This window comes from Sceloporus occidentalis, unplaced genomic scaffold, assembly GCF_023333645.1.
Source record: "Sceloporus occidentalis isolate IW3139 unplaced genomic scaffold, rSceOcc1.0.p SCAF_4, whole genome shotgun sequence".
Taxonomy (NCBI): domain Eukaryota; kingdom Metazoa; phylum Chordata; class Lepidosauria; order Squamata; family Phrynosomatidae; genus Sceloporus; species Sceloporus occidentalis.
In genome coordinates, this window is record NW_028316984.1 from 144,570,209 (window position 1) to 144,594,504 (window position 24,296).

At 38.8% G+C, this 24,296-nt stretch overlaps 1 protein-coding gene across 4 annotated transcripts in view; it reads right to left on the reverse strand.

The window, feature by feature from the left end:
* Positions 1-2,988: 2,988 nt before the first annotated feature.
* MAPKBP1 (mitogen-activated protein kinase binding protein 1) overlaps positions 2,989-24,296 on the reverse strand; it is a 152,000-nt gene continuing 130,692 nt past the window's right edge. For 2 of the 4 annotated variants that reach the window (XM_089521897.1, XM_089521896.1), the window contains 11 exons: positions 22,821-22,969; positions 21,229-21,278; positions 20,038-20,274; positions 19,437-19,606; positions 17,842-17,978; positions 15,909-16,088; positions 14,575-14,650; positions 13,224-13,522; positions 11,391-12,443; positions 7,749-7,837; positions 2,989-3,944 (listed from right to left, as the gene is read on the reverse strand). In XM_089521897.1, the coding sequence (XP_089378023.1) occupies positions 3,648-3,944; positions 7,749-7,837; positions 11,391-12,443; positions 13,224-13,522; positions 14,575-14,650; positions 15,909-16,088; positions 17,842-17,978; positions 19,437-19,606; positions 20,038-20,274; positions 21,229-21,278; positions 22,821-22,969 (2,737 nt within the window). In that variant the 3' untranslated portion in view covers positions 2,989-3,647. The remainder of the gene's footprint in view (positions 3,945-7,748; positions 7,838-11,390; positions 12,444-13,223; positions 13,523-14,574; positions 14,651-15,908; positions 16,089-17,841; positions 17,979-19,436; positions 19,607-20,037; positions 20,275-21,228; positions 21,279-22,820; positions 22,970-24,296) is intronic. The other 2 variants (XM_089521899.1, XM_089521900.1) reach the window with 2 other exon arrangements.

Below are 24,296 nucleotides of genomic sequence, written 5' to 3' on the forward strand. Positions count from 1 at the left end.
ATGAAAGGAAAAGCTAACAGGCCCAACAATCTGAGGGACATTCAACAACAACAAAAATAATAATAATAGGTTATATAGTGAGGACAGGGGCAGGGAAGTGGTAAATAGCAAAACGGCCATATCTAGTAGCACCAGTTACATATACAACTGGCTGGAGTTAATCCAGCATCGCTTCCAAAAACACAAATAGCCTATGTCTCTCTAGAAAAAAAGGAGAGGCTATTTTTGTCTCACTCAAGTGCATGGATATTTGTTCTTTCCCCAAAGGTTCACCTCAAAAAGAAAAACAGTATGTTTAAAAAAACAAAAAACAAAATTGAACTTGCACTTCTCAGACACAATTTCAGAAAGCAGAGAGTTAATGTGAATTCTGTCTTCTGGGATGCTTCTATATTCTCATACAGACTTTGCCATTTACTTTAATACATTAATATGGCATGCGCACATTAGAAATCAATAAAAGTGGACCAACTTCAGCAACAGCATGCATTCATATTTCTCCACCCTGTAGGTGTCTAGTTAAGCTTTTCTAAAAGGGCATGGGGAACATCCATAACAAAGACAGAAACAGAGCATGCATTTCAAAACAGTAAGTATAGCTTGCTGACATTTGACTCTCCTATGGTTTTGTAACAGGTATTTCATACGATGTGCCTAAGTCATATTTTTGCTATGAGCAAAAATAGGGAGTACCACCAATGCACAGCTATTAATCATTTTTTAAACAGAAGTATTTCCTTTGAAAGTAAATGCCCCTTTCTCCCGATTCTTCTTAGCCACAGATTCTTTGGATAGAAAACCAGGGCACAAAGAATCTTACGGGAGGCAAACTGTTTTGGGAAACTGACTTTCTGAGGATGTTTGCATCCAAAGACGTCCCAAATTATGGATATAAGTGGGAAAATAAAGGGTAGATCAACAAACATTCAATAAAACCCTGACCTGTCTCCCCATCTACTTACTTTATTTCATTTTTCCTATTTGAAGAAAAATTTATCCACATTTCAAAACCATCACATGCTTTTGCCTTACTAAAACTTTTCTAGGAGCTGAGGGTCATTCTATTCAGTGCAGTCTTAGAAACTACAGTCCTGCCCATAGCTCTTTGCATGTCTACTTACTCAAGACCACCCAAAACTACAATTCTAATTCACTCCTGGAACACATTTTTATTTTCCCACCTTTATCCATGGAAGTAGACACCATTCAAATAAAAAAAATTGATAAGAACTATCTACTAGAAACCCTGCTTTGAGACTATTGTGGAAGTTATTTGATACTGTCTTTCATCCAAAACAGTCCCTGATGAATCATTACTAGGTAACTAAGCACTGAGGTATAGTCAATCAAAAACTTTATTTTGCTCTTAAACCAATGCATCCAACAACTCCAGATGTTAAATCAATACCAAGAATCTCCATCTCTCCTTCTCTCTGCCATACAACAAGGTAACTTGGAAGTATGACTCTTACCTGAGTGTATGTGTGTCCGAGAACAGGAGAAATTCCTGAGCACTTGACACTTCACAGTCTAAATGTGCCTTCTAAGACATGTAAAGAAAAGCCACCCTAATTTTTACTTGATGTATGTTGAGAAAATACCTTTCAGATGCCCATGCTTATCAAACAGATGGCTTTGCAACACATGCCAGTTATGACACGCCATGCCCTGACCTTTTAATGGTCATCTGTGGATGGAAAGAACAAGCATAACCTACATTCAAAGGTGTGCTTGACCAAGACAGCTAGGAACATCTAGGAGGGTCATACTAAAAAGTACAAAATAAACCCCATTCTAAGTCCCCAGTCTCGGAGCACATTAAGGATGGTCAGCTGGCCAGCCAGCCAAAAAAGAGGGCTGCTCTGCAGGCCACTCAGCAGTGGAGCATTACAAAATATGAGCCAGATAAGAAACCACACTGCAGGTTGCCAGCCCTGTTGTGCAGTGAAAGACAAAGGTCACATGACAACTTCAAAAGTGCAAGTGGAAAAGGCTATTCAGAAAGCACTAGATCAGCCATGTTAAAGACGATCACACTGACAACAGTAGATGGAGCTGTTCTCTGACCAGAGAGACCCAGCAATACAAATTTGTTGGTCAGTCATTTTTTTAAAAATGCTTTCATCAGTATCACTAATCTGGGAACATGATAAGACTGACAGTTCTGTAAACTGGGACTTGTACAACCAACCAAGCAGAGCATTAAAATTTAGGGAACAATAAATGAAGAGAAATGCTTGTTTTGTCCCTTCTAGGAAACCAGTTAATTTCCTTTTTGGATCAGCAGAAAGCAATCAATTATTTCTTATTTAATTTGACTGATATGAATTGGATATTACTGACCACAATAAAATTCCATGCAGCCTCGTTTCCACATCCCACTGCCATGAAAAAAGATTCTTTCCAAAGACTCATTATGGTAGAACAAATGGAGATAGCTATAGATCACAAAATCTGTATTTCCTGGCCACTCACACTTAATTTGGTAATTTTCTGGTTTTAGCTATGAAAACAAACAAAAGGGTCCCATTCTTGGGGTGTTATGTACCTGTCATATTTCTCTTGAGCAATATTCAATAACTAACATCAGACTCTCTTAATTGTTAAAGTTATGTTAGAATGAAATCAAAACTGTAAATAAAACCTGTGGACATGCTGTCCCATGCCCACCCTTCCTTTCAATTTCTGAACTCCCAAAAGTATGCTACTAATATCAAGAGGACACCATACATATGCAACTGAATAAAACTATTAATAAGAACTTTAGAAAAGATAGTGAAAATGCTTCAGTCATTTTCCAAGTCTTTTTTGCCTGACAGAAGGCCAGGTTTTCTATAAAACCTGAGAAAGTTTCTGGTTTTGTTGATTTATTTTTTAAAAAGCCATTCCATTTGCCAGTAGCCTTGTAACAGACCTCCAAAGCTTAGTCCAAAGATATCCTGTCCTGTGGAAGCAGCAAATATAGGTAAAGCATAGGTTTTTTTTAAAAAATAAAAAAAGCAAAGCTGAGAAAACAAAACCATAAAATACACAAAAAGGAAAAAAACACCCTATGCATAGTAAATTGAGGTATAAGGGAGTAAAATCAAGCAAGACAGGCTTCACCATAGCTCAATGGTCTTGCTAGCTAACCTACTAGTACATTTACTGCAACAAAATTTATCTCTTACTAGAGAATGTGAGAAGGAAGCAGAAATAGCCATAGTTATAAAATGCATGTGAAAAGTTTAGAGCAATAGTCACAAACATAAATTAATAAATAAAAGGTTTAACAATCTGTACAAATGACATTGTTGCAGAGGGACCTATTGGTGCCATCTTGATCTTTTCTTGTGACAGTTTTCAGGCTGGGCCACTGTTGGTTTACTTCTGTTTGATCCTGTGGGTTTTGTTTTGTTTTTGTTTTGTTTTTTGTCTTTTTAAAATTTTGGCTGGAACAAAAGTTTTTAACAGTCAAAAGAAAAGTGGGCACAGAAAGATTAGTACTGTGACCAGCACATATCTGAAAACAGATGCTTAAAAAGTACTGCTTCTTATTAAAGAAATGATCTTTCTTTCCTGGATAAAAACAAAGTGTTCATCCAAGGCTTCCACCATGAACCTGCTCACCAGTGTACAATTAAGTTTATGTGTCTTGGAACTTCTCCTTAGAGTTTTTTATCCATACGTCGCTCAACAGCTTGTAGCAACAGCTCTGAGTATTGTTCCAACAAAGCAAGAGTTTGCTCATCTCCAAAATGCCGAGGACTGGACAAAGCTGAACCACTTCCCTCATTAAGGGGCATGACAACTGCATCTTGCGACTTCACCAACACTTCTTTTTCCCTTTGAAGCTCTTTCCCATCCTTTAGGGATTCTAGCTCTTTTTTCATTACAGAGAAGGTATCTGTCAAAAGGCCAGCAATTTCATCTTTGTCAGCTGAAGACCCTGTGTCAGCAGAAACCTGGTAATAATGGATAGGGGGAGAAAATCAGTTTTTCTTTACAGCTACTGCCTGCCTTACCTACCTTGAAAGCTTGTAGTTGATACTCTGAAAACTGTGTCAAACCCAGTGTTACCAGATCAACAGTTCAGGATCAGAGCCTATATCTTTGTAGCTGTATTTCAAACTGGGAATTTGGCTGCACTGGATTTGATGCTATTTTCACCCAAAGCCTTCAGGATAGAGACCCCTCCTTTCTCATATGGAAAAATTGCAAGAAACATACTTGGCCTAGGTTTTGTCAGTTGTAGAGTGACTGTATTGTTCCCAGTTCATTTCAAGACAGCTGTCTGTATAAAAGTTAAAACTTATGTGTGGACAACCTGTGTTCCTTTAAACATTGAAAGACTGCTATTCTCATTGGCCTAAGCCAGAATAAGCAATAGTTAAGAATCATGGGAGCTGCAGTGCAACAACTTCTTGAAGGCTATGTTGCCCACCCTGCCCTAAAACTTACAACTCTCTCCTGGTGCACTCAAGGTAGACAAATTCAGAAGTGAGAGTACTCTAAGTAGCCTTTTAGAAAGTGTAGAATAAAAAAACAATGTATTGAGGTAAGAGTCATCTTAAAACACACTAGGAACAATACATCAGGCACAGCTAAGGGTGTTTCCTCTTCTTGTTTTCATTTTTAAAGGTATTTTAATAATAAATAATAGCAATAATAAAAATTTATTTGTACTGCACCTCTCCCTGTGGATAGAGGCAGCTTACATGCATAAAGCATGTTACATAATACACATAATTCATTAAATAACTAATAACATACATTAAATCCTCCATCCCCATTTCCAAAAATCCGTAACTTAAATTCCACAAATTAACACAATAATAAATCTTTAAAATCTATTAAAACCATTGGGACATTCATGACAGGGCTTCATGGGATATGGCAAGGGCAAACCACACATTAGGGTTCTAAAAAACATCAGTGCAACAGTCAGTCTGGGAAGGCCTGCCGGAAGAGATCCGTCTTGATGGCTTTTTTTAATCTATTAAGGTTCGTAATTTGATGGATCTCCTCTGACAGGCCATTCCATACGCTAGGAGCGGCCGATGAGAAGGTCCTCCGGGAAACTGTCGCCAACCTTGTTTTAGTAGGCTTTGGTATGTTCTTCCCAGAGGACTTGAGCATGAGGGGCAGATAATAAAGAGATTTTAAAATCTCACCATTTATTTATTTATTTATTGCTGTTGTGGAGCTTCTGCCTTCTCTTCCCTCTCCACCCAGCCTACTCTGTTTCCAAAAAGAAGCAGAAAAAGATGGGAACACAACTACTGTATCAGCCTTTAAGCACATTCTCTCAGTCAGTCTCTTGCTTGAGACTAGTTGATCGCATTAACGTGTTTATGTTACACACCAAGCAAACAGGAATTCTTACATATTTGTGTGTATGATGGCAAAGGGTCTGGTACATCACATACAGGTCACCTTTGTTCTCAAGCATGTGCAAGAATACATGCTTTGGCAAAACTAGTTAAATAATTAAGTAGAAGAAGCCTATTCCCTAATATGTGGTGCCTTAATTCTGTAAAAGCATCTGGGATGTCCAACGACACTTCTAAATAGTGTTGGGACTAGATCCTGGTAAGGGATCAACAGCATTATGATAAATACCGTATATACTCCACTATCAGTTGACCTCATGTATAAGTCGATGGCAGGTTTTGGGGTCAAAATTAAGGAGTCTGATATGACCCGTGGATAAGTCAAGGGTAAAACTTAGGGGCATATGACAGGTGAGCCAAAAGATGAAGCAAAGGGAAACGATGCCAAAGAACTTAGAAAACTGCATCAGGCATAACTGTTTATGCTCAAAGGCTGGATAGATGAGAGGGGTCAGTGCTTCCAGTACAGATTATACTCTTGCCTTTCACCAAGGGATGACTTTTTTAAAATAAGAGCTAAAGTACAGTACTTATAATGACCCATGGGTAAGTCCACTCAGGTTTTTTGGGTCAATATTTTGACCTAAATTTCTAGACATATATATGAGTATATACAGTATATAGCATACCGCCAGTCTACTTTTTCTTCATTTTGAAATACGTATGTGGAGCCCAATCAAGCTGTGGGCTGCTAGACACAAAGAGGTCAAGTTTAACTTTCAGTCTCCCTACTTCCCTCCCAATATGCTGTATGTATCCTGCAGAAGGACTTTAAAAAAGGGAGGGGAAATCTTTATTGGCCTTAAAATTAAAATAAATCTTAACATTACAATGGCATTTATCCCAGAAGATTGTTTGATGCAATCGTTTCACTATGTAAACATGATGGCCCCAGTTCTGCACTGATCTTTAAGTAACAAAAAAGTAGAGGGGAACTATCAAGTGGGCAAAGTGCACCTGCAAGGTCATTTTTCTGGGCCCTTGGGGGTCAAAAAAGTCTTTTCATAAATTTATTTTGCTCCAAAATTTTGCCAAATGCTCTCTAAGAGTTGTGGAAGGTATGTCCATCACACGTGGAAGCCCCTTGGTCCCTTCAGAGGTCAAAAATAATTTTTGCAATTAAAAAAATATTTTGTCCCCAAATACCTCAAAATGTCCAATGGGGGACAAGGGCCCTACCTCATTTCACAACATCTCTGGACCATTTTAGGCCCAGGAGAGGCCTTTTTTGAAACAATAATTGAACACGGAGAAATGTAAGGTACTGCACTTAGGGCGGAAAAATAAAATGCATAGATATAGGATGGGAGACACCTGACTGAACGAGACTACATGTGAACGGGATCTAGGAGTCCAAGTAGACCACAAATTGAACATGAGTCAACAGTGCAATGCGGCAGCGAACAAGGCCAATGCGATTTTAGGCTGCATCAATAGCAGTAAAGTGTCAACATCAAGGGAAATAATAGTGCCACTCTATTCTGCTCTGGTCAGGCCCCACCTGGAATATTGTGTCCAGTTCTGGGCACCGCAATTTAAAAAGGATGTTGAGAAACTGGAGCATGTCCAAAGGAGGGTGACTAAAATGGTGAAGGGTCTGGAAACCATGCCCTATGAGAAACGACTTAGGGAGCTGGGGATGTTTAGCCTGGAGAAGAGGAGGTTAAGAGGTGATATGATAGCCCTGTTTAAATATTTGAAGGGATGTCATATTGAGGAGGGAGCAAGGTTGTTTTCTGCTGCTCCAGAGATTAGGACCTGAAGCAATGGATGCAAGCTACAGGAAAAGAGATTCCACCTCAACATTAGGAGGAACTTCCTGACAGTAAGGGCTGTTTGACAGTGGAACAAACTCCCTCAGAGTGTGGTGGAGTCTCCTTCCTTAGAGGTCTTAACAGAGGCTGGATGGCCATCTGTCGGGGATGCTTTGATTTAGATTTCCTGCATGGCAGGGGGTTGGACTGGATGGCCCCTGCGGTCTCTTCCAACTATGATTCTATGTGTAGCAAAATGATATCACATATATCAAATGGCAAAATCAAGGTTTGCTTTTTGAAATTAATATTTTTTAATGTTTTCAAGCTTTGTATGACTGAATTCATGGATTCAGTATCTGTGGATATAGAGGACTAATTGTACTAAACTATAAGTTATAGCTGGCGATCAGCTAATTATCACACAGATCCTTCTGGCTTACCAACAGGAGAGCTCTTGTTGCAGTTACATCTCATTTATAGAGACATACATACAAAATAAGCACAGATGTCTGCTCCTAAACAGAAATTTAAAGGACCTGCTTCTGACTTATTTTAATATAGCTAATTTTACAGTACCATTATAATCTACCAGATCAGATGGAATGAAGTGATTGCTTACCAAATGGTACAGATGAACGGCTTTGCGCATGCTGTCTTGGAGCTCAGACACAACATGCTTGCAGTGCTCAACACTGATAGAAGAACCTCCTGTGATGGAAGGAGAAAGAGACAAGGTAACACATATACTAAGAGATGGACCCAATTATCATTTCAGCGCTCCCCACCTCCCAGATCTTGCTAGGTAACAAAACAGATGAAAATGTGGCTACTTCATGCAAAATTACAGTAATGGTACAGAAATATTTTTTTTCAAAAAAAACTCTCCTTCCACAAATGTGAGTCATTCATCCTGTGAAACAGGTCATTGCATAGTAGTCACATATATAATTCTGGAGATTCATCTTACTGCAAACATTCTGGCTTCCTAATTTTAGGCTCAGGGCAGAAACAAGGACGTAATTATCTCAATTTGTCTGAGATTGCATCATAGCTCTACAATTACACCTGTGCAAAACTAAACTTCTCCTGCAGAAGGCCTCTACTAGTAGTTTTCCCATATCTGCATCTTATGGATTAAGTGAATGAAATACCTTGCAATGGTAGTGGAAACTGATGCCATATATCTGCATCATATGCAGTTAGAGCATATTCAGGTATACAGCAGAATTTCCTGCATTCAGGGAAGGCTGTGTATTGCTACAGTTCTGGATTTACCTCCTTCCAGTCAGGAGGTGTAGCCAAAACAATGATATATAGAGAAAGTCCTGAGTAGAGAAATAGTCTATAAAAATTATATCAGTCTTCCATCCTTTTGTAGGTCAGTAAACTGAGTACCCAATTTGTTGGGGACAATTGGCTTACAGATTGTAAACCACTTAGAGAATGCTAAGTTCACTGATAACCAGTATAGAAATGTAAATGCTATTGCTGTTACTATAAATTAAATCCAAGTGCAACAGCCCAACTGCATTTTTAGGGGCTGTACAGATCGGCCATTAAGGCCGGCCTGGGACGTAGTTGGGGCATGGCGTCCACACGGCGCACACTCCAACTTTGCCCAAGATTGCGGCTTGATGCTGTGTGCCATACCACGTTGCGGGCAGCATCACGATGCTCCTCTGGCGCTACGTCTAGATGATGCAGCACCAAAGGAGCACCAAAAAGTTGCAGTGCTGGTAGCTATGGTCCCCCTTTTGGGGCTCAAAAAGGAGTTGCTTTTTGCGGCTTCTTTTTGTTTCACAGAAAAGCAAAATCAGGGCCATGGCATGTAGTTGCTGCAGTCCCAATCTGGTCATAAAAGGGGCGGCTGCAGGCCCCTTAGGGGCAGTCTATCAAGCCCCTGTATTAAGAAAACAATGTGCTATACCTGGCAGAAATGTGGAAAATATTGGTCTAAGCATTAAATTTAACTAAATATTAATGAAGAAAATCCAAATTGGCAACACAGCTGTATACAGTGTGCCCTTTCCATCTGTGGATGCAAAAAATGTGGGAGCTCAAGCCTTTATTAATCAGTGGGTGATGATGTGCATTCCTGCGTCAGCATGCCCACAGGAGGACATCACCATTGGTTAATATGGGGCAGGTCGATCTGTGGGAATTCCAATCCATGGATTGGTGGGAAGCTGACTCTAGACTCACTGTAGTTCTTTACATGGCAGTCTTACTGGGATGAGGATCATGAAAAATATTCTGAGTAACCATATTTTAGCAAGATATTACAGTCCCTCATTAATGAGAAGGTGAACAATTTTGTCTGCATAGATGCTGTCCCTTCAACTAGTCAGGGGTTAACACATAAATGCACACAATGACTGACATATAAAGAGACAAAACAAAGTAGTATAATTTGGCCTTTATTGTGTCCTGCTGTATAACAACTCACATGAGAAAACTACTGAAAATTCACCTCCTGACTACCAAATAATGAATCACTGTAAATAAAGAACTGCATTTTTCTGTATGGGAGAATAAATCCAGGGAGAGGGGTTGATTTGGTATATCATACACAAAGTACAAAGGAAAGAAAGATTAATGACACCAGCTAATATTTCTGATCCATATATTCTTCTTTGTCTTGTTAATTTAGTGAGACTACAACTGCTTTTGTTATCTTGCCTATTATTCTTCCTAATTTAGAATGCCAATAGTTCTTTTTGCATGATCTGTGGATTTCTTCCATGATTACTGTGCTGAGAACAGTGAATGCCTGAATGCTCACAAACAGGCAAGTTGTTATTTTATTTAAGTGTCGCAAATTCATGGATGAATTAGCTATAAGGCTTCTGAGGTAGTGAGAATGCACTTGTAAATATGAATATCAGATGGCTGCTGTGGTAACCATACTTCATATTCCATATTATTTTCTTTCATAGATCTCAATTCAAAATATCATGGAGTAGTATGTGCACATTTGGTAGATAGAAAAAGACTGAGAGCAGCTGTGTTAGGTAACTTTGTGCCAAAGTTACATGCAAGCATGTGCCAAAGTTACATGCAAGCCAACAGCAGAACAGAAAATAAGAATTCAGTTCTCCCTCCATCCTGTGCTTCAAAACCCTGTGCTTTATTCATCTGATTGCAGTGCCTTTCTGATAGCCACATTAACAGTTTTCAGTGATTGTTTGCACAACTGCATCTACTAAGGCCTGACACAGCATAACAGCTCTTTTAAGATGAAATTTTAATGCTATTTCATGATGAATGCTATTTGATTGCTATTTTATGGGAAAGGTTTCCTCCAACCCCCAAATCTGACAATTATCTTTTTGTGTGTGTGAAGTTGTGATGTTTATTCATTACTTAATGTTTTCCGTGATATGTTATAGATGTATTTTATTCCTTATTATTTGCTTTCATGGTACAATAACAGATTAAAAAATAAACTAGAGAAAGATTAATGAGCTTCTCTCCCCTTCTCCGCTGTGACCTCCTACTTGTTTCACATTTTGATTTGTAAAAGGAGACAGTAAAGAACTATGTTTCATTTTTAAAAAAAGCTTTAGCTTCCCCATCCTAACAGGTAAACCCTATTCAAGCAATTTGCTATATAAACTGATACAAACAATTGGGGTAACACGTGGAATACTTCCCCAACTTGACCATACAAGAACCAAATTGAGAGGACACTTCTATAAAATCTAGCCACTGTATGGGTGTCTTCCTGAATTTATATAACAGGACTTCCCTTCCATATGTACCCTTCTCACACCTACAAAACTTGCTTTGGAAGGTTTTTCATACCTCCAAAGTAGATTTTGTGGTGTACAGGTAGAAGGAGAACCTGTTTTCCCAGTAGTGTCTATCCACTCTGTGTGTGCATTTAAAATGTTTCACATCTAGCTATCACCTCTTTTCATTATAGAACTACATCTCAAAGCTTAAGTCTGCAATAGCTTGAAAAATTTCAGAACAGTGGATGTTTACTCCCATTTGTGCAAACATGAACTGTTTTCTTCATAATAATAGTTACATAGCTTTAAAAAAAAGTAAATTGTTCTTGCTCTCCCAAATGTACAAAATTACATTACAGTTATTTTGTGTCCACTCTTGTGCTATTTTTACTTGCCTCTTGCAGATAGGAAAAATATGTAAACTACAAACTTTGCATGCACTAACACACAAGACAAGACAGACTGGAAGCAGAAACTTGAGGACAGAAACAGAAAAAAAAAATGAATGTCAGGCTGAAATGTCTCACCATTGAAAGGATGGCTTATGGAACGAGACAGGTGCAGACAGGACGAGACAGGCCAGAAGCTGGACGTAAAGAAATGTGATGGAAGTGTGAAGCGGTTCACAAAGACAGGAGACAGAAGGGGGAAGAAGATTAGGGATGGATATCCGTGCACACCTGAGTCCTGTGCTATGGCTCCCACAGTTGTAGGAGAACTCAGCCCACTTGGTTCAAAAGAGCAAAGCTCATGCAGATTATCTGGCACACAACAAGGACTTGCAACTCTCTCTGTGCATCCCGGTGGTCTTTGTTCTGGAGATTTTGGATGTAGACCATGTGAAAACTCTTTTAATTGGGAATTAGGAACTGCTGGCTCAGGGTGGACTTTGGTCTGAAATAACATCTGGTTCTCCTTTGGAGTGTCTGTAGAAGGACTTGCTGGGCTAACTTTAGGCATCAATACTTGGCTTTCCAACTTCGAGGACCATCCTTCAGTAAACAAATGTTTCTTTCTACTGATACCAGCAGGTGATTGGGGAGGCTCTGATTCTATAAATGTTTTTGATCTGGCAGTTGGCGAGAAAGAAGCCAATGTTGGTCTGTCGGGTAGAGGTTTGGGGATGTCAAGGATCAAATGGGCACGGTTAGAAGCTAGCTTGCTGTGAAAGGATTTGGGTGATGAAGAGCTTGTGCTCTGCTGAAGAGCAGGCTTCACTGGGCCATTTTCTTTTACAGGTAGCTTGTTCTTCTCAGGGTCCCCTAAAGGATTTAAGAGTGTCTTCTCTGGTACTTGTGAGTTGACTTTCACCTCATTCAGGTTTTCTGAAGAGTCACCAAAGCAGAGATTCTCTCCCACGGATATGCTACGGGACATCTTAGCCATGAAGCTAGTAGTCGGGCTCATGTAAGACTTTGGTTTTGTAGCTTTGCTCTCTTTGGCTTGAAGAGAATTGGAGCCATCCATCTTCAACAGAGCTGCAGACAAGGCCCGATAGTTACTGGACCTTGGATCCTTCTCACCTACCATGAGTGCCTGAGGACGCTGCCTGGCAGAAGGCATCAACCCTGGAACCTTATCTGTAGAAATGGAAGAAATAAATGCACAGAACCGGTATGGTGCAATTTGTGCAGGCAGACTCAAAACAGCTCCAGCTTTTAAACATGCTTATTATTTCATTTCAGGTTCCAGAAGAAGTATTAGATAAAGCAACAATGTTCTGGGAATAATTTTAAACAGCTACCTTTTATTCTAGGCATCTTTCTTCTAAACATTGTTGCCTATATTTTTAAAATCAGAAATCAGACTAGTGATAGTATAACATATACCATTGGATATATGTTATAAGTATAGGGAGCATGAAGCAAGTCATAGATCCTTGCAGATATACCAAATATCTGCAATAAAATTTGCTGCCACAGGGAAATTATCTCTTGCCTGGTAGCCACAGAGCGTTAGTAAAAATATACAGAGTGTACCCCTTCAAGTAATGCAACATACCCCTAAACTATATAAGCAAAACCACATTTAAGCTTATACTGGAGGCTATACCACTAGAAAAATCTTCTGTATAAGCTGCATTAAAATGCATGGCAACTTCCATGACATTTGACTATGTTTCTACTGAAGAACTTGCTAAATATTTCTAACACTGAAATAATGGCTGTTTTTTCTGAGGAAGCAGATGAAGGCCTTATCTTACTGTGGAAATTAGCAATTCCTTCTTTTCTATGTATTTCCAGCTCATGGCATGCAAATTGTGTATCTGAGCTGACAGTTTATTAGGTTTCATCTCCAAAGCTGGACAATAAGCTCATTATTCTTAATTATACCATCACAGTACCAAGTTACTTCCTTACCATTGTGAACAAGATCATGAACTGATTGGGACTTCCTCATCACCACTGCCCCATCTGTATCTGGGAAAGGCCCAACAGGTCTTCCAGGACCTCTGCTGATTTCCAGAGTGGGTTTTCTCTTTCTCTGCATATAAAGTGACCTAAAGGAATGCATATCATTTTGAAAGCCATTCTCTATGGCTGAATTCTGGCGATCAATCCCATTTTTTACTAGATCTGCAGAAACATGTCTTGACCAGGCAAGACCCTCACTGGGTTTTCGATCCACTATGAGATTTGATGAAGAAAGTGATAGCTGTCTGCAGAGGGAAAAATAAGATAGGATACTTAATATCTTGTAATACCATCAACCAATTAAATATAACATGTTATAACATGTTATGTTAAATATAACATAAAACATTAATATGTAGCTGATTCATAAAATCACAACAATTCTTAAAGTCAAAATCTTTCCACATACACATTTTCCCCTTGGATGGAACAGATGGTGAGTAAGGGAACAAGCACTTATCATGCACAAGGCTTTGACAAAAGCATTAAGTGAAAAGGGGAAGAAGGAGAGGATCTAGTGAGGAAAGGTAAGCTACTGTTAAAAGTGAGGATACATTCCCCTTGATTCAACATACTAGCAGAGTAAGGCTCTCTCTTTTGTTCACATGATATGTATGCCTGTTTTCTAAGACTGTGCCATGAAAAACAGCCCTTCTTTTCTACGTGAAAGCTAGACTATGCAGACTATGAAGGTTTTGGAATATAATTGTGAGTAACCTCTTTTGATACTTTGACAAAAAGTAAAACCAACTGCTCAGTAAAACCTAAGATAAATAAACACCCTTTTCCAGTAAACAAGATGACTAACTCTCTGTTCAATCTGGTGGAGCAGGTTTCTTTTTTAAGATACAAAATTTTCATGAAGTGTGGAGTTTAGTCAACCAAATAAAATGTTTGCTAATAAAGGAAAACAGGTTAAAGCTGATCAGTAAACAGAAGTGACTGGTATGTTTTCCACTGTCCAAGTTGAATGAAATGCAAAAATATTTCTAAGTGCATAAATGGTGAAGAATAGATCAAATGGCAAAATTAAGCCCTTATATATTACATAGCCATAAAGTTTGTGGAAACACTAAAGTAATAATGCAGAAAGAACAACCTTGATCAAAAATGGAGCACCCTACTCCTCTCATTTACTCTACTGAAACAAATGCATAAAGAAGATGGAGATGTTTATAAAAATAAGTCTCTTTGCTGGGGTGCACCAAAAATTTTAAAAAGTTCAAGATCAGTAGTTGTCACGTCTGTGCCAAAGCAAGGCCAAACTATCCAGAATTAATGAAATGTGGAACCCTACCTGAGTGCCGGAGACTGGGACAGAAAACGAGAAGAAATACTGTTTTCCGTTCTCTCCAAAGTCCTATACAAGCCACCTGGAATTACAAGGAAGAAATGTGCTCCAGTTAGTTCAGAAAAACATGGCATTTTAGCTAGAATATGTTGTTTTGTTCCTGTTACAAAGATAAGAGTGCAAATCCCAATCCTATGAGGCTTATTCCTATGCACGTTTTCCCAGAAGTAAGGTCTAGCAATTTAATTGGAGTTTATTTCTAAATAGTTATGCACAAGGTCAAAGACTAAATATGTAACTACTACTATGGTAATTTATGATCATTTACTCTTGTTTTAGCCCTTATGAGAATTTCAGATATGATGAAAAATCATTATTAAAACTGAAGGTTTAAAAAAGCACAGAAAAAATAATTTGCTATGACAGACAAATAATTCCTGTACCTCCATACTATTTATTCTGACTGGCAGTGGCACAGACAGACACACACACACTCATCATGTATCCAGTGAATGGGCTCTAGTGCACAAAAACATGGCAGATTTAGCAGACTTTTTAAGGTGCTACAAGGAGTTTGTTTTTACAATCCTACTCCTAGTGTTGTGAAAATTCTCAGTCTTGGTTTCCTTACCTTTCTTCAAATACCACCTACATTTCTATTCCCCCTTTTATTTTTATTGGCTTCAAAACTATGGAGGTTTTCATTTTCCTATATATAAATTAGTACATACTGTATATCCCATAAGGTATGCATTTATTTATGCATTACTGAATGCATTTTGCATGTATCTTCTTCACACTCAACTAAAGTATTCTTATGCTTCTTTTTCAATTGTTTGTATTTGCATTTTAACAATTCAATTTACATTTCAGAACATGGACATGTATGTATGATGTTGTGCATACAAAAAGTATCGTAAGCATGCAGATTTTTGAGGCAAGGTGTGCTCTGTCTTGGGGAGGTAAGAAATTGAAAATTTCTGCTAGAATGCCAAAATGACCAAAATGGTTTTCTGTCCTGATCTGTATCTTCTGCAACTTGGAATGACAGCATTTCTATTGTATTCCTGGTACAAGCAATTGCCTTTGCACCAAGGCAAAATGCATTTCCCCAGGTTAGCAAAAACAACAACAACAACAACAAAAACAGCCAATTTGCCCAGCCACTTAGACAGACTGTCACCAGACTGCAAGAAATTAGTAAGATCCACTTTTCATTTCACTTTCTTCTCCAATGAGAACTGCAACAGATGGTGGCACTGCTGGTCTAGAGCTGATTCTGAGAGAAGTCACTGTAAAACATTATGAAATGAAAGATGTCACTAGTTTTGCAAATGTACCCTTCTCATTATCACTGGACAGAGTCTCAAAATGCTGCTTGAGGAACTTCTCTTGATCTGGAGTCCTGGGAGCATTTCCATCCACCAGTCCAGTGCTTACGTCCTCTTCATCTTCTTCTCCCACTTGTTCATCCAAGTCTGAGGTGCCATCCACACTGAGTGGTTCTGTACTCTCAGAATCTAAAGTGGGGAATGCAACACACACAATTTATAGAATACATTACATAGGTAGGAACTGAAACTAAATACTGCAGTGTATTCCTAGTGGATAAGCAGATACTGTTCAGGCAGTATGTGGCATGGGGGAAGAGAGACTTTTCTTTTCCCCCCACTCCACCAAACCCCCACTTTCCCTGCTGTACTATATAGCAGTAGAGCATGGTTAAATGTCAAGTGGTCCTCCATATGTTAGAGTGTGACCCTTTCAGCCTGTAGGACAGCATAGTCCATAATATGGAATGATGTCCAACAAGTGGAGGGCAACACTCTCCCCAGTACTGCACTAGAAAGTACACTTTGTGACCTCCTGCCAACCCTGGAAAAGGAGCATTTTACTGCTATATGGAGATGCAGGTATGGTGTATGTAAAGGAGGTTGGAGAACAGAACAGGAAAAGTGTCCCTTTCCCTTTCCTGCCTCCAGAAATTTTAATTTATTAGTAATGTCTATATCCCATCTATCTTTCAATGGGTTCAAGCAGGTATATACAGCTATCTCCCCCCCCCCCATGTTTTTCATGCAACAACCCTGTGAGGTTGACTAGGCCAAGAGAATGACTGGCCCAAGGTAAGCAGTATGTTTTCCTGCACAGAGGAGATCAGAATCTGGCTCTTCCAAATTTCCAGTTCAGCATGTGAAGGGGGGAACTTTCCCCACTTTTGTGTTCCAGAATAGAGGTATTAGTGAACAAAAGGCAGTTAATTTAACTGTATGCAGGTCAAGATGTCCAGCATTCAGACTGAGCAATCTGCCACTGAAGCAAACATATGCCTTTTCATTCCTGGTGGTTTTGGAAAATCTACCTAGCAACAGCTTGTAAATATATAGTAAATCATGGGAGAATACTGGAGATATATTAGCCAAACATGAAACAGCGGTCATATGCCTTCATGGAAAATTATGAAGCAAAAACTAAGGAAAAACTATTCATGTTGAACCTTTTTGTTGCATTTCAGACTGTTCTTTTATCTAGTAGAAAATGACAATTTGTTGACAATAGGGTCAGCATAGTCTGGTAATACTTAATCAGCTTTTCCTTAAAAATTCCTAAGAGTTTAATAACTCTACAGATTCCTAAGAGCTTAATAACTCTTCTACATTTCTCTCTGATGCAGAATATTTTTCCTTCAGCTTGGCTCTATCTTACTTTGCTCTTACAGAGTCTGACCTTTCTCTTCACACTAGAAGCACTCCAGCTTTCTGAAAACAGCACTGTACATGCAGCATTTTTAATAACACAGAATGCATATCTTCAGTTCCAGAATATCTGCAATAACCTGTTAGGGACTTGAGTAGGCTTATTCTCACTTCGTTCTCCTTTCCCATGGGCCAAAATTCCAATCAACCTCTCGGCTCAGTGGTCTGTGACAGCCAGTTTGGAATGATTAAAAATCTCCTTTAATTTTAAAATGTGCAATTTTAATACAACTTTAATTTACAACTTTAATACTTCTCCACACCCAATAATTCTCTATTGCTGGAGAAAGCCACTGTCTGCCATTATTTCATACATATCAGAAACAGTGCCAAACATTTTCACTTGGGGGCCCTTTTTGACAACTAAAATCAAGCTGGTCTTGCACAGTACATTTAAAAATATATATTTCCTTTTAATTTCTTCTTGTACCTCTTCAGAACTATTTGGCTGATGTTTTCAGAAGGGGTGGGGGGTGGGACTACAAATTCAAATAAATAGACACTTCAAATCTCTCACCTTCATTTGGGCTCGATAGTCGACTGCTACTGTAATCCACAGAGCAGGCGCTGTCAGGGCTGTGTTTATCTGGGCACCCACTGCTGTGATAGCCTCTACCTAGTTTCCCATGGGGAAGAGCTTTTACCTGGAATTCACTATGAAAGAGGGAAAGAACATCATATGAGGATTGTAGATTACCTTTATATCCCCCCATAGACATACACATGCACACTATTAAACTGTACTAATAACTTCCCATTGTTGCAAAATAACTTTTAAAACCTACCCCTTTCCCACCATTTATGCAAATTTTTGCACTTCATATAGATTGGACAGTGAAACTTGAACTATTTATTCTACATTTGCTAAATTGTCAGATTTAGTCAAATGTTGTTTCTCAGGCTCTATGTCAATGCTGCTCTGATTACATTTTTCCAATATTGCAAGAAAACATACAAGTTGGTTGAGGAATACAGATACTATACATGACCTGTATCCTCCTCAGAGCTGAAAAAAAATCCTCTACTCAAAGCCGTAACAGTGCAGAATCTGAGGCAATATCATTGCCTATGTGTGTATTGCTATGTCCCTTAAAAGTAAGTAGACAAAACTGATTTGTAAAAGGCAGTTTAAGAATTCCCATACATCACCATCATAACTGATCTTGGACTCAACTCAGCCCAGCACAAACCAGAAAGTGTTTCACCTAATGCAACCAAAAGTTTCCTTAGCTGCAAGGCTCTTTATCAAATACAGTAGTTATGGTTATTACATTTACATCCTGATTGCTGTAACTTAATGCAAACATAAAGGATTGATAGGTATGTCATAATGATAGGTATATTATTTATTCAAACTATACTGTAACTTGCAAATTCAGTAACTATTGCATCCACTGTACTTCCAAGAACTGTCTGGTGCCCATTCCTCATTTTCTAACAGCTTCAAGAGAGGGCAATCTCTTTTGTTTAAATACTAAAATTATAACACTGAATATATAAATGTAAAAACTATAAGAATTGTGGTGGGGTGGAGAGTGCACTAGTGATTTTGCCTTTAAAAAACCCATCTTTTTCCACATCTAGAACTTACAAACATAACATTATGTATTAGGCAAGGAAAGGAAGTAAAATAGCTGCAGTGAAATTGGCTCAGAGGAGTAACTAGGGAATGCTAAGTTAAATTTTATAAGAGTGACATTGGTGCAACCAGACTTGAGAAGGAAGTCTGTCCTGTTTCTTCAGTACTTTTGTTACCACATGACTTTGTCATGTTACTGGCATTAAAGTTTGTGAACAGGCTCAAGCAATTTCAACCAGACAAGGGTGAAAGGGGGTGGAGAAAAAGAGAGGACAAGAAACTCACAAGATGTTCATCCAAGGAGAAATTAGCCATTGGTTATTTTCTTAGCCAAGAACAAAAATTATTTTAATGACCCATAGCTTACTGTATTCTACAAGTTACATTCAGATCAAAAAATCCTTCAGTAACTTTTTAGCTTGTAGCTAACAGCAGGCTCCATCAACCAAGTCAACAGACAATCAGAATACAGGGGGCAAAAGAACAACCTAAGTGGCTTAATTCAAAGCACCAAAAGAAATTTTCTGTTTGACCTGCTGATGTCTGTAGGGTGTATCTCTTCCTGCTCTGGGTAGATTACGCATTCCTCGCTCTCTGAAGGTTCCAGTTCCTGAGGGAAAATTCCACCTTCACAGGATACAAGCCGAATAACTTGGGGCCGAATGCAAGGTTGGTTTTCCCGGGGTGCTGGGGAGCCTCCAACCTAATATATCAGAAGAAAGGTGTGTTATCTTTCTTTCAATAAATCAATGCTGGGGCTACTATAGAGGAGAAAAGTTATCAGAAACAACATGATTTAGGAAATATATGATCTGATACACTGGCTTTATTCACCTGTCACATTAGGCCACTTTTTTGTTCCAAGAACAGAAATAAAGAAGAAAAGATTCTCCTCATTTACTCATCCTTTTATATTCATATTTGCACAGCAAATTTTGGTACATGTCCTGCTTCAAAGTCCATCTAAAACCATGAGTAGGTCTTATTTACATTCTCACTTTATTACCCACAAAATAGCATTGTACTGCAGTCTGAAGTAGCCAGAATACAAGAAGGACTATTACAGAACTTGACCCTGCCCCCATGTAATCAATGAAGCATCTCATCTCTTCCGTTGAAAAAGGATGTCCTTACATTAATGGCATGCAGAGTGAGATCAGGATGCTCTTCTTGGTCATCCCCATTGCTGGCCTGGGAAAGAGAATCATGGCTGGCAGACCGGGAAACCGAGAAAGATTCCAACTGGCGTAAATCAAGCATGGATTTAACTGTCATTTCTATAGTGCTTGTTGGCTGCGACCACCGACTACGCTGCCGAGGTGCCTTGCCCATGGTAGCCTCTGAACACTGCATCATTGCAATTTCTTTTGCCTAAAAGAAAAAAAGAAAAAAAGAAGAAGCTGCAAATATAACTATGAAGGATTCCTTTTGAAATGAATCAACTTAGAGAATCATATTAGAATAATAGAGTCATAGAATTGGAAGAGACCACAAGGGCTATCCAGTCCAATCCTCTGCCATGCACTCCCAAGAGATAGGCACCCAACCTCTGTTTAAAAACCTCCAAAGGATACTCCACTACACTCCGAGGCAGTGTATTTCACTGTCAAACAACTCTTATTGTCAGGAGTTTCCTCCTAATGTTTAGATGGAATCTCTTTGCCTATAGTTTTAGTCTATTGCTCCGTGTCCTAGTCTCTGGAGCATTTTTTTACCAGCAGAGTGTAAACACAGGAACAAGCCTGCTTTGGAAGGCAAAATGGTGCTACTGATTCATAGCAAATCCATTTGCTTTTAGGTGTATCTTCTTATTTGAAGCACCGAGATCATTATCAGAAGAGATGTCTCTCAATGAAAACTTATTTCTAAGAGCAAACAACATCTCCAGAACAGTCCATACTCTGTTTAAGAAGGATCACAATTGAAAGCCTAATACAAAGCATATTGTACCTTGCAGATAATGCCCGCAGAGCAAATACCAGATCAAATGCCCCAGATAAGTGAATCCATTTGATATAATGCCAGCTGATTCTATGTATGTCATATTACAGTGCGCTCGCGCTATACACGGGCACGCCATAAGTATGTGGGTTTAACCTTACATGGAAGGCAAGCCCTGGAATTAATAATGGTGGGCACACTAAATGGAGCTTGAGCATACACTTTTTTCCTTTATGCGGGGGTGTCCAGAACGGATCCCCTGTGTATGGGAAGGACCCACTGTATGTAGAAACTGGCATCTAGAAAAAAATTACAACAATGTGTTGTGCATCTTTAAAAAGGACAGGCTGTGTGTGTGTGTGTGTGTGTGTATTGAAAGCTCACCCTTCTCATTTCCCAGTGGGACAAGCTTCTTGAAAGAGAAAGATCTGAACCTAGAAGAAAAATAAAATTAAAAAATAAATAATCCACTAAACCTGTTTTGTTTTTAGTCCTACAGTCCAAACACCTCACACCTCCAATATCAAACATCCAACTCTTCTCTTTTTGTAATATCTTTTACTATCAAAGAGAAGCTACAACCAAATCTATTTGGTCATGATTTGTTTCCAATGAAATGTGTGCATACACACAATTGTGAAAGGCCAGGGGCTGCATTAACTACTCCCACCCCCCAGAGACCTTCAAGGGCTGCCCATCTCCCACAATAATAATTATTATTATAATTTATTTATTTTGCTCCCCAATGTTCTCCATGGGCTTAAGGATCACTTTTTCCAAGGACAGGCCTTTAAAAAAATCTAAAACAAAAGATGATTAAAATCACCTTCTATTCACTTTCTGATTTTTAAAGTCATCTCCTAGGCCTAAAATTGCTCAGGGGGCCTAAAATGTCCTCCGCATCACTTGCAGAGCATTGCAGGATAATCTAAGATATTTTTTTTTCTATTCCTGGAGGGCACAGGCTGCATTTTGCCCACCTCTGAGATAGACAAAAAGAGAAAGACATGTAATGCATACGTGGACACATTCCAGTGAACTGATTAATTACATTCTGCTTAAAATATTTATGATTTCCTGGTGCAAATGATTAAGGAAGCTGAACTTTACATCTTAGTTTAGCAAACACGTATAGAGTCACAACTGTTTGCACATTACTTTCAATGGGATTATCGCACATACCCATTCTCCTAGTTTTTCTTCCATGTTCAGGGACAACTCATAATTATTATTGTGCTATTTGCTCTCCATGCAATTTATTCCAAGGGCACAAGTGTCTGAAGAGGCACTCTGGGAGAACTCTAGGAAAACTAGCAGTACTTGGGTATACTTTGCAATCCATAACTGTCATCTTTCGGCCGTTGAGGGAGAGAACAGGCTGGCCCACTGTCATCAGAGGCTAGCCTGAAGACTGAGTGCCCTCCCTCCATAACTGTCATCTTTCGGCCGTTGAGGGAGAGAACAGGCTGGCCAGCGTCATCAGAGGCTAGCCTGAAGACTGAGTGCCCTCCCTCCATAACTGTCATCTTTCGGCCGTTGAGGGAGAGAACAGGCTGGCCCACCGTCATCAGAGGCTAGCCTGAAGATACAGTGTATCTTAATGTGTATTTTATCCATAATTGTAATGTTTTATTAGTTTTATATATCTATTGCAGATTTTTTCTTGTACTGTTTTATAATTTTCTTGTACACCGCTATGATCTATTTGGAATAGCGGTTTATAAATAAAACGTATTATTATTATTATTATTTTAAAAAATCAGTGTTCTGTGTATTGGCACAACAAATTACAGCCAGATGTTCTTATGTACATAGTATTTTCTTTCCACAAATTCTGAGCCTGTGCAGTCCAAGAAGGATGGCATTAGCTAGCTCTGTATTTCCCAATGGCTATGCAAATCAGTTGTAAACCTATTTTAAATTCTCCAGATGCACTTATCCTTCCTTCCAGGATCCATCCTCCATTTCCTTTATACCTGAATCCCTTTCAGTGTTGCAGTTGGTCTGCATTTGGAAAGACTGTAACCCTTGTAACTCATCCTCATCATTCCCTTCATCTTCCCCATCTTTGTCACTATCTGATGAAAGTGCTGGTGCAGATGAGAGAAGAGATCCCGATTCGTGCCTAAAAAAGTAATATAAAAATAATATGATTAATTAGCAATAGTAGGGAAATATCCTGGGTCAATGTGGAAATTAAAGCTGACCCATTAAAATGGTTTGTAAGAATATTTCATCAATTACTGAAGAGGTTGACAGCCAAATTCTCTAATCCCTTCCTAAATGAATCTTTCCAGGTTTGGACGATGTCACATGTAATATACTGATATTTATGTCTCTTTATTTTACAAAATGGGAATGGTGGAAAGACAACGATATATGGAAAGTGAGAAACTTGTTAGAAACTAGAGTTAGAGACTAGAGAGAAACCATTTAGAGCACAAAATCCAGGATTAAAAGGTGAGGTGGCTACAGGAAAGAGAAATTTTGCCTTTGGCATGATCAATAATGTGCACATCAGGACCTCCCAGAGCATTATACATTATTGGGGAATTATGTATGACAAGCAAAACTGAAACTAGGGCACAAGCTTCCAAACTGTAGAAATGGCTAACAGATGTACAATTTGGTTCCCTTAATGGATCTAGACTTGCATGGAAGAATGGTCTCAAAAATACTTGTTCCTGAGAGGATATGGAACAGGATATGGTCTTCGCCATCTTACAAATCAATCCCAGCTTTAAATATAGAAAATATATTATATTTCCAGGAAAGTGGGGCTGCATCTGCACTGAAGAAATAATCCAGTTTGACACCACTTTAACTGAAATGGTTCAATGCTATGGAATTCTGGCAACTGTTGTTTGTTGTAGAACCAGAGCTTTCTGACAGAGAAGGCTAAATGTCTCAAAAAGCTACAATTTTCCACAATTCCATAGCATTGAGCCATGGCAGGTAAAGTGGTGCCAGACTGGATTATTTCTGTGGTGCAGATGCAGCCTAACTCATATCAAGAAGCAACTATCCCCACTTTGTTGGAGGCTATGTGGAGCATTGAGCTCTCTCCTTCATCTCTGTGATCAGTGTTGAAAAGTACATGATTTTTAGAAATCTGTTATAAGGGAAATAAATAACATCGCAAATCAAATTATCAGAGTAAGTAATGACCTCTGGATGACTTTCCATGGGTAGCTGGATGAAGAAAGTTCAGAGAACTACTGTCCTTAAAAAGATTCACACACACACACGAAGAATTTAACATTTTATTCCACCTGGCATCTATTTATTTCCTTTTTAACAAAAGGTCCAACACACTGGAATGTCCTGTCATAAATGCTTAAGCTTTGGAGAGACACATTTAATTGAGACTGACTAAAACAACAGTGATATGTCCTTGTCAGAACAGCTGCTCAGTTGTGGCTATTGTTCTATGTTTTTATTTATATTGTTAA